The 11,098-nt window shown below is 49.6% G+C and overlaps 1 protein-coding gene across 1 annotated transcript in view; it reads right to left on the bottom strand.

The window, feature by feature from the left end:
- Positions 1–3,724: 3,724 nt before the first annotated feature.
- PLAAT4 (phospholipase A and acyltransferase 4) overlaps positions 3,725–11,098 on the bottom strand; it is an 8,930-nt gene continuing 1,556 nt past the window's right edge. Inside the window, exons 2-4 of the mRNA XM_017882680.1 lie at positions 9,145–9,253; positions 5,322–5,590; positions 3,725–4,055 (exon numbers count right to left, since the gene is read on the bottom strand). Coding sequence (XP_017738169.1) covers positions 3,960–4,055; positions 5,322–5,590; positions 9,145–9,253 — 474 coding nt within the window. The 3' untranslated portion in view covers positions 3,725–3,959. The remainder of the gene's footprint in view (positions 4,056–5,321; positions 5,591–9,144; positions 9,254–11,098) is intronic.

The raw sequence follows: 11,098 nt of genomic DNA, 5'->3' as shown, positions 1-11,098 counted from the left end.
AGTTTCTCTTACCCCAAAATGAGACTTTAAGCCACCCAGGAAAGAGGATAATAGGGCAGGCAGCACTGGGAGCTCCCCTGCTCCTCCTGCTCCTCCTATGTCCTGGTTGTCTCAGATCCCAACCACCTTCAGAGCACTTTCTGGTGGATGCACATAAGCAAAACATTTCATTGTCCATGAGGCAGGAGGGCAGCACTAGGGCCTCTCTGTGTCCTGCCAGCTGTCCCGTCACTCCTGGGTGGGGAGAGGGATGCTGTCTTCGAGAGTGACACAAACAACAAAGGACAATCCAGTCTTACCACACACAGCCCAGGATTCCTGTTTCTCCAGCACCAATCAGTTTCTTAAAACTTTCTTGAGCTGAAAAACAGCTTGTGGAAGGAGTATATGCATGCTCTTTTCAGCCACTTTTATTTATTTATTTATTTTTTGAGACAGGGTCTCTCTCTGTTGTCCAGGCTGGAGTGCCGTGGTGCGATCTTGGCTCACTGCAACCTCCATCACTGGGTACAAGTAATTCTTGTGTCTCAATCTCCTGAGTAGCTGGGACTACAGGCATCTGCCACCATGCCTGGCTAATTTTTGTGTTTTTAGTAGAGATGGGGTTTTGCCACGTTGGTCAGGGTGGTCTCGAACTCCTGACCTCAGGTGATCCACCCGCCTTGGCTTCCCAAAGTGCTGATATGACAAGTGTGAGCCACCGCACCTGGCCTTCAGCTACTTTTAATCTTAGCAAAAAGATTTGCTGAGACCAAGGACTGTCCAGAGGTGGTACAACCATTTAATGAACTTATGAAAAAATGAAGTATGCTTTTGTTACATATATATGTATATTATATATAAAATATGTAGTATATATGAGTGTGTGTGTGTGTGTGTGTATATATATATATATTCCACATTTAGTGAAATCTAGTTCATGGAAGTCAGTCCAGAGAGGTCTGGAACTGGTTCAGTGTATTTCTCAACTTCACAGCAACACAATCCCGGTGTGCATTAACTTTCGGTGGCCACAACATTTTTTTGAGAAGAGTGGTCATGGTTTATATTTTTATTTTTTTGAGAAGAGTGGTCATGGTTTATATTTTTATTTTTTACTTGTACTGTTTTTGATCATAGCTCACTGCAGACTTGAACTCCTAGGCTCAAATGATCCTCCCGCCTCAGTCTCCTGAGTAGCTGGGACTACAGGCACACACCATAAGTGTTAAAGAAAGAGGAAAGAAACACAAAAAGGGGCTCAACCATCAAGACAGGTTTATTTAGAGAATAAACCTGAGAGGAGCTTCTGGTTGATTTTGGTCATGAGTGTTCTAACGGACTAAGGATATTTAAGAGTTTAGGAAGTGGGAGGATCATTGTAGGTTTGGAATGTTTCTATGTGAGGGAAAGTTTACTGTAGGGTTAGAATGTCTCTGGTCAGAGGGGAGGCTATCTTGGTGTTGGCATGTTTCTGGTTGGAAAGGGTTTTATCTCAGGGTTGGAACGTTCCTGGTTATCCTGGGAGTTGGTTTCCCAGCATAGGAAATGTCCTGGAGATGATGTTCTGGGGCTGGATTTAGGCAGTTTTTTTTTTTTTTTTTTTTTTTTTTTTTTTGTTTGTTTGTTTGTTTGTTTTTAGATGGAGTCTCGCTCTGTCGCCCAGGCTGGAGTGCAGTGGCTGGATCTCGGCTCACTGCAAGCTCCGCCTCCCAGGTTCACGCCATTCTCCTGCCTCAGCCTCCCGAGTAGCTGGGACTACAGGCGCCCGCCACCTCGCCCGGCTAGTTTTCTGTATTTTTTAGTACAGACGGGGTTTCACCGTGTTAGCCAGGATGGTCTCGATCTGCTGACCTCGTGATCCGCCCGTCTCGGCCTCCCAAAGTGCTGGGATTACAGGCTTGAGCCACCGCGCCCGGCCTAGGCAGTTTTTTAATTAACGGCAACATAGAATGTTGATGTTTGTCCAAGATGGTGATGCTCCTGCTGTCATGCACCACCACACCTGGCTAATCTTTTTTTATTTTTAATTTTTATTTTTTTGTAGAGACAAGGTCTTACTATGTTGCCTAGGCTGGTCTTGAACTCCTGGGCTCAAGAGATCCTCCTTTGGTCTCCCAAAGTACTGGGATTACAGGTGTGTGCCCCTGTGCCCGGCCCTGTTTTCCTACATATTAGTTAATAAATTTGTTAATTAAATAAACCACTATCTTTTTTTCCTTTTTGAGAGATGGGGTTTCACTATGTTGCCCAAGCTGATCTCGAACTCCTGGGCTCCAGTAATCCTGCCACAGCCTCCCAAGTAGCTGGGATTACAGGTGCATGCTACTGTGCTTGGCTTGTAATCCATCGTCTATCAAGCGGTTATAGAAAGTTAAGCATTGTACTTGATGCTGGGGTCCCAGTGGTACCAAACTTGGACTGTTCCAAAAATACTGGCAGGGAAAGGCACATTAGTAAAATAACCACATGGATCAGTGTTCACTGCAACTGTGAGAATCACATGAAGTGCAGACACATGGACATCTGAGACTCCTAACGGGGATCTGACCTAGTCATGGAGGTCAAGCACACCTTGGAAGGGCCTGGATGTTCCCATTGTCCAGCATACTGGAACGATTGATCCTAGACAGGCACTGAAATCTGGGGAGGTGAGCCTTAGATCACAAGAAGTGAGAAAGCCTTCTCTTGCTGTGCCTTCTGGTTTTTAGACCTGGACTCTGGGTAGAGCAGCTGGGCCCTCTGATGTGGAGGTAGCCCTGGAGCAAGGCAGGCGTGGATGCTTCTGCAATCCCCAAATGGAGCCTGGTATTTCAGCCAGGAATCTAAGCAGAGCCCCCTCTAATTGTAGCAATGATAAGTTATTCTCTTTGTTCTTCAACCTTCCAATAGTCCTGAGCTTCCAGGGGAGTCTCGTTAATCATTACAGCCTGGTCTCCACTGTGTTGGTGAATTAAGGGACCAACCAGCTCGCTCACGCATGAAAAAGTACAACCCAGGGGAGGGTGATGTCCTCAGTCCTGAAGGCAGAGTGGTGGTGGCTGCAGTGACCACCATGGAAGCGGCCACTGAGTAGGGTCACTGGTGGTACAGGCTGGAGTGAGGAAGCACAGAAACATGAGGAGCTGGGCACTTCCAGAGCCACACCCAGGACATGCTGGAAGTAGTGGAGGGAGATTTAGAGGTAGCTAATTCTCAGCATTCCACCCAGGACCAGCTTGAGCCATGGCAATTTGGGCCTGGAAAGAATATTACTCCATCTAGTAGTCACAGGTGGGTGAGAACTCAGACCTTTGAGCTAAAGAAAAAAACAAAAAACTTTCTAAAAAGAGGCCCAGCTGAGGAAGGGAACTGGGAAGATGCTGGTAGATGCGTAGGTGTTGTGAGTGGATTTAAGCACCACATGAGACTATACCGGGAGGTAATTAAGTTTTTTTTTTTTACCTCCCTGAGAGTAAAATTAATGACATGCAATTACGTCAATGTTATGTCTGTGTAGAATGATGAAGACAATTCACTGAACATCTGTTTCATACCACACATGAGGCTGGGTGTCGTGTATGCATTATCTTAGGTGATCCTCCTGACATCACCTGACATGGAAGAACTGAGTTTCAGAGAATCAAGAGTCTTCTTCAAAGTCACCCAGCTGGAAATTGCTGGAACTATCCAGTGGGTGTTCACTCAATGTTACTTTCCTCCTTTGTGATTCAGAAGTCTATAAAAACATGGTAGGATTCCTTTCTGAAGGGGCAGATGGCTGTTTATTGATCTTTCAATCTTGTTTCAATTAGATCATACTTTCACAAGCGAGAGAAGGAAATAGAGGAAAGGATCTAGAGAGAGCCTGAGACAGAGCACGAGGGTCAGGCTGCTGGAGGTGTGGGGGAGGCCTGGGACCCCCACATCTCCACTGGGACCCCCATATCTGCTTCTAACACAGGATTTTGTGGCTGCTTCAGGCTGTCACTTTTAGCGTTTCATGATCGCAAAAGAGCACCAGCAACAGCCATTCCAATCATCGCCGCCGCACCGACTTTAGCCACCGTACCGATGTCAACCATGGCATTTTCCACCTGCAAAGCAAGCAGCTTTTGTTGAGCGTTCGCAGCAAGCCAGGCTGGCACTTTCTCCCTCCCAAGGGCCTGGAACTCCTCCCCCTCTCCCCTCTCTCCTGCCTCCCCTACGGCCTGGCATCTCCTCTCTTCTCTCCCAGCTGACTGGCTCAGAATCCTCTCCCAGAGAAGCCGTTGGCTGTATCCCCAGGGACTCCATTTTCTGGGCTGTGACCACTTCTTGGTGTTGGGTTTATCTGGGCTTGTCCTTAGAATATGCCCATGAGATCCTTTTGAGAGAGCTTCCAGGTGAGGACATTTGTTCGGATTTGGGGCGAGGAAGAAGGTGTGTGCCTCACTTTCTAGGGCCAGAGCTCCAGGGACCAGACTGGGGACTGTTTTGCAGTCTGAGTCCTCCTTGAGCTACACCGTTGCACAGGGAGGGCTATGGCAGAAGCTGAGGGGAGACTTAGGGAGGCCATGGCCATATGCATGCCCTGGGGTCACTGTGTACTATTCCCAACTGCAGCCATCTCCAGCTCTACTTCAGCCTAAACTCCAACTCCATGCCTTACCTCCACCTGGGCTTCTAATGGGTACCTCAGACATCACATGCCACGCCAAACTCTCGATTTCCCTCCCCAAAGCCTCTCCTCCTGCCATCATCCCCCTCTCATCAAGGACGTGCATCCATTCAGTCCCGCAGGCCAGGGGCCCTGAGCTGCTACACGGTAGGCATCACAGGCAGAGACTCTAGAAAGGACAGCTGGGGTTTCAATCCTGGTTCTGCCACTTATTAGTTGTGTGTTTTGGGGCAACAAATGTGAAAGACTATGAAGAGGCAAGGGATGGAGGCTGCAGATCTTACACACAAATGTCCTTGAGCTCTTACATAGGTCCATGGACCCTGAGCGTCCCTTGCCTAAGTGCTCTTTGGGGGGTTGCGGGACCTGTCACGGTCCTGGGTTGGCCCAGATTCTCCTGATGACCCCCAGAACTTCAGGAGTCATTTTCAGGATAGGGTTTAGAGGGGAAGGATCCTCAGAGGTCCTCCATCCACCCACTCTGCACATGGAGAGGCCTGGAGGGGAAGGGACCTGTCCAAAGACCCTCTGTGGATTAGAAGCAGATCTGGCATTGGAGCTCAGAGGTCCTGACTGTTAGTCAGTGGGTCTCCAAGAGGCTGCGTTTGCATCATTCACGGTGATCGCCTGGTTGCATAGCCCAGTGAGTCCAGCCCCAAGCAGACCTCCGCAGGGGAGATGGATTATCCAGAGAGGTCCTTACCTGTTGACAGTGGGACCTGCCATATCTCAGCTTGGTGACAAAGTGCTCACAGTTCCTGCTCACAATACTGTACTTCATCTTCTGACCAACCAACTCCTTGGCAGAACTGATGATCACGTCCACGGGCAGTGGTTCGTACTTATGGTCCAAGCTGTTGTTGACCCAATAGTGACAGCCTCCTGTCACATCTGTCAGGAGCTCCTGTTTCACCACGGCAATGCTGCCCAGGACTGATAAGGCACTGGAGGAGCTAGCCACGGGGTACCCATCTGCAATCAGAGGCACTATCACTGGCAGGGGAAGGTGAAGTAGGGAGAGAAGGGCTTGAAATCTCCACTAGGGAACTACTGCTGTTTATCCTTTCACAAATGTGATTGGAGGATTCACAGATTTTGCTTTTTTTTTTTTTTTTTGACGGAGTCTTGCTCTGTCGCCCAGGCTGGAGTGCAGTGGCGCCGTCTCGGCTCACTGCAAGCTCCACCTCCCGGGTTCATGCCATTCTCCTGCCTCAGCCTCCCGAGTAGTGGGACTACAGGAGCCGGCCACCACGCCCAGCTAATAGATTTTGCTCTCTCTTTTTTAATCAAATAAGGTGTGAATATTTGTTCAAGTCAGTGAATGTCATGATTGCCAGTGGCTGCTACCATATTCCATGCTATGCATGTGCATCACCTCTGTGGCCAATCCCCTGTTATCAGTCATTTAGGTATTGGAAAAATTTTCATCATTATAAGCAATGATGGTAAAGCATATTTATTACCTGTTCAGCTTTGTACACTCGTGTTTCGGAAAAAGAGCCACTTCGTTTAGTACCCACTGTTTCAGTTACCATGCTGTGCTGTTACACATACTTCCTAATTTAATTTCCTTTTTAACTTTTAAGGAAAATACTATCACCTCAATTTAAAAACCAGTATCGGGCTGAGAGAGATATCATGAGACTTTTCCATGCTATGAAAAGTCCTAGGCCGGGTGCGGTGGCTCAAGCCTGTAATCCCAGAACTTTGGGAGGCCGAGACGGGCAGATCACGAGCTCAGGAGATCGAGACTATCCTGGCTAACACGGTGAAACCCCATCTCTACTAAAAAATACAAAAAACTAGCCAGATGAGGTGGCGGGCGCCTGTAGTCCCAGCTATTCAGGAGGCTGAGGCAGGAGAATGGTGTAAACCTGGGAGGCGGAGCTTGCAGTGAGCTGAGATCCGGCCACTGCACTCCAGCCTGGGCAGCAGAGCGAGACTCCGTCTCAAAAAAAAAAAAAAAAGAAAAAGAAAAGTCCTAGAATCAGGATGTGAAACTGCTTCTCTTAAGCCCCAAAGGGCATGTTCCTTCCACTGCACTGAGCTGACGTTGAGGGAATCCTTTGTAAAGTGTCTTCTGTCCTACAATCTGGCACGGTTCTAGGCACATAGAGAGGTACACAGAAGAGCTGTCAACCAATGGAACCCCAATTGCATTAGATAGTGACTCCGGGTGTTATTTTTATTAAAATGGATAGTACCTAATGCACACAATAATTAGGTGTGTTACTTCTCTTGCCCCATTTCTAATCTCAAGGCTGATGTTTGCACTTAGAACCCACTTAAGAAAATCCTGTTGGCTGGGCACAGTGGCTCATGCCTGTAATCCCAGCACTTTGGGAGGCCTAAACAGGTGGACCACTTGAGCTCAGGAGTTCGAGACCAGCCTGGACAACATGACGAGACCTGTCCCTACAAAAAACACAAAAATTAGCTGCGCGTGGTGGCGCATGCCTGTCGTCTCAGCTATTCAGAAGGCTGATGTGGGAGGATCACCTGGCCTGAGCTCAGGGAGGTCAAGGCTGCAGTGAGCCGTAATCACATCATTGCACACCAGCCTAGGAGACAGAGTAAGACCCTGTCTCAGAGGAAAAAAAAAAGAAAGAAAGAAAAATTGTCTTAAAAAAGCCTGTTTATGGCTGAGCGTGTTAGCTCATGCTTGTAATCCCAGCACTGTGGGAGGCCAAGGCAGGTGGATCACGAGATCAGGAGATCGAGACTATTCTGGCCAACGTGGTGAAACCCATCTCTACTAAAATACAAAAAATTAACTGGGTGTGGTGGCGTGTGCCTGTAGTCCCAGCTACTCGGGAGGCTGAGGCAGGGGAATCGCTTGAACCTGGGAGGTGGAGGTTGCAGTGAGCTGAGATTGCGCCACTGCACTCCATCCTGGTGACAGAGCAAGACTGTGCCACAAAAAAAAAAAAAAAAAAAAAAAGCCTCTTTACATCTTGCAGGTTAGACACAAAAAGGACCATGTGTCTTCATTGCCATGCTTTGTCTTACAAGGTCCCTGAAGGTCATCTGGATTAAGTGGGCTTGATTTACTATTTTCCTCAATTCAGACATTTTTACAACCCTGCCTGGGAGATGATAGGTTGGAGAAAACTGATAAGATGCAAATGTCTTGCTCTGATAGTGATGGGAATGGTTTTTGTCCAGTGACAGTGTAAATGCTTGGTGAAAAGAGAACATCAAGAGTTATGTAGTGGCATTGCCTTAGAGAATGTGAACTTGCCTGCACCTACCTAATTTGGCAGTCTCATTGTCTCATTTCTGCATTTTTGTTGTTATTGTTTTTTGAAACAATGTCTTGCTCTGTCACCTAGGCTAGAGTGCAGTGGCACCGTCTCAGGATCTCGGCTCACTGCAACCTCCATCTCCTGGGTTCAAGCAATTCTCCTGCCTCAGCCTCCTAAGTAGCTGGGATTACAGATGCCCGCCACCACCCCCAGCTAATTTTTGTGTTTTTAGTAGAGATGGGATTTCACCATGTTGGCCAGGCTGGTCTTGAACTCCTGACCTCAAGTGATCCGCCCACCTTGACCTCCCAAAGTGCTGGGATTATAGGAGTGAGCCACTGTGCCTGTCCTCTGCATTCGTTTTTTTCCCCTTTCATTGACTATCCATACATATGTTTCCTTCATGCTGCTTTTAACTGGCTATGTCATCTTGCTGCTTCTGTTATTAATGAGTTAAATAAATCATTGGTATTGCTTACTGTGCATTTGTATGAGGATTTTTTAAAAATGTATAAACCTGTGAGAATTGCTCCCATTAAGGAGCAATTAAGTACGTAATATCAAGACACCTGGTTCTGTGAAAACATATGAGGCAAAGGATCTAGCATGGAGAAACATTGTTCCTTTTGAGAAACTTTCTTCTTTAAGACCTAAGAAACCTGGCTGGTTTAAGTCGTATGAGATTCTGCATGCTAAGTTAACTGACTTTGAGCTAGAGAGATCCCAATGCTGAAGCAGCCCAGCTTTGCTGCGGGAGGCAATGGTCTCTTCTCCTATTCTGCCAGAACCTATGGAAGGCACTGTGTCTACTCCCTGGGATATATGTGTGTACAATCTCATCAGGCATCCTTGAAGAAGAATGTGTCTCCTAACCCAAGTTTCCCTTTCTTAACAGTCTTTCAGTGGCTCTCATTATCTTATTGTTATTATTATTTTAATTTTTTGAGATGGAGTTTTGCTCTTGTTGCCCAGGCTAGAGTGCAATGGCACGATCTCGGCTCACTGCAACCTCCGCCTCCCAGGATCAAGTGATTCTCCTGCCTCAGCCTTCTGAGTAGCTGGGATTAGAGGCATGTGCCACCACGCCCGGCTAATTTTGTATTTTTAGTAGAGATAGGCTTTCTCCATGTTGGTCAGGCTGGTCTCGAACTCCTGACCTCAGGCGATCAGCCTGCCTCAACCTCCCAAAGTGCTGGGATTACAGGCATGAGCCACCGCACCCGGCCCTCTCATCATCCTTTTAACAAATATTTTGAAAATTATATATTCATCAGTCCTTACCTGGAGGAGCCAGATGGATCACGTAGCCATCTCCTATATACAGGGCCCAGTGCTCATAGCCAATGCGGAAAATCTCAATCAGGTCTCCCGGTTTGAGCTCCTGCTGTGGCTGCAACAGAAAAGCCAGAGATGGAGTATACGGCCTTCTAGGCAAGAGACCCTGGCTGGGGGAGCTGCAGCTCATCCTGGAGACGCCTTGCTGATGTTCATCAGCTTCTAGCCCCCATGAGATCCCCAGCCCTGCTGTCACTTTTAGAGGCTCTCCTCAGTGGGGGCACCGGGGGCTGGAAGTCTGGAGAATTATCTTGTGGGATGGGAGAGAGAAGGACCATCTGGGCGCATGTGTGGCGCGTGTGTGCTGTGTGTGTGCATGCTGAGGATGCGGATGTATGTGCATGGGTGCATTGTACATGTGCCCCTCAGCAGGCCGACTCAAGAGCCTGCATGGACCAGCACCTTCACTGAGGCCGGGAGCAAGGCTGGGAAGGTGAGTCTTGAGCTCTCCACCCTCTGCAGACTGACCCTCAGTTCCTCATCACTCCTCCTTCCCTGTGCCTCTCTATGGCCCCAAGAGCCACCTCCTCCTCAGACCCTACCCCATCCAGCCTCAGGACACCAATCTCTTGGAGATGATGCTCTGGGAGACAGGAGCTCACAGCATCCTGCTGGGACCTGAGTGGGGTCTTATGTGCCCCCCAGCTCCCAGCAGTGAGGGAGCTCTGCACTCACAGAACAGGCCTCTGTGGGAACTTGTCCTACAATAACTACACCCTCTCCACAGCCCCAGGGGAAGGCATGATCGTCCCGTGACACAGGTGGGGAAACTGAGGATCAGAGAGGTGGAGAGGCTTGCCTGAGAACACTCAGCTGGAAGGAGGCCAAGCTGGGTCTTCCCTGCACACCCCTCATGCTGGTTCCTGTCTCGCCCACCTTCTTCCCCTTCCTCACCTCCTTCCCACTTCTCCATGTCTTGCCCCAGGGCATAGCAGCCTCATCATCGAAGGTTTTTTCCATTTTTGCCCTCTCTATGCCTGTCCTCAGTGGGTGACAGCCTCCTTCTCCCTCATCCCAGGATGTCCCATCATAGACCTGGGGTCTGCTCTCCTTTGTCCTCTTCCTCACGCCAATATTCAGTCACTAAAACCAATCAGTGTGGACTCCAGAAGCTTCTCCTGGTTGGTGTCCTTGTCAATATCCCATCCACAGACTTGGTTCAGGCAGCCCCGTGTCTGCCTCTGTGACCCCACAGCCCCTGACCAGCCCCCGCCTCCTGTCCCTGCCACTCCGTATCCAACCCCTTAGAACCCATGGCGGCCTTCCCAAGGGCACATCTGGCCATGACCTTTCTCTGACCTCAGGGCCCAGGACACACCCTGTGGGCAGCTCCCAGGCCCTTCCTGACTGGCCCTTCCTCACCCTCCTCTCCCTCCCTGGGCTCTGCACCCGTAGGCCCACTGAGTGACATTCCAGCCCCTCACTACAGCCCTGGCTCTAGCCTCTGCTGCTCTGCACATTCGGGTCTCCCTGCCTCCGTCACTTCCCTGCAGCCACTCTTCCTCTTTCCCTCCCTCAAACCCCCTCACCTGAGAGGCTGCCCTGATGGTCCCAGCCTGGCTCAGCTGACCCGCCACCCCACTCCCAGGCCCTGGGTCCCTGGGGGCCTCTGCTGCTCCCTGCAGTGGTCAGGTTGAGCTGCAACTCCCTGTGCCTGCCTGTGCCCCTCTGGACTGTGAGCTCCAGGCAGGCAGGATCCTGTGTGCTCCTCCCTCTCTCCCTCCCTCCCTCCCTGCACCTCCAGGATCCAGTGAAGGGCCTGGCATAGAATGGGGCAAAGGAGGCCGGGCGCGGTGGCTCAAGCCTGTAATCCCAGCACTTTGGTAGGCCGAGACGGGCGGATCACGAGGTCAGGAGATCGAGACCATCCTGGCTAACACGGTGAAACCCCGTCTCTACT

The sequence above is a fragment of the Rhinopithecus bieti genome, unplaced genomic scaffold (genome assembly GCF_001698545.2).
Source record: "Rhinopithecus bieti isolate Rb0 unplaced genomic scaffold, ASM169854v2 scaffold_13271, whole genome shotgun sequence".
Taxonomy (NCBI): Eukaryota; Metazoa; Chordata; class Mammalia; order Primates; family Cercopithecidae; genus Rhinopithecus; species Rhinopithecus bieti.
This window is presented reverse-complemented; position numbering and strand designations above follow the sequence as displayed.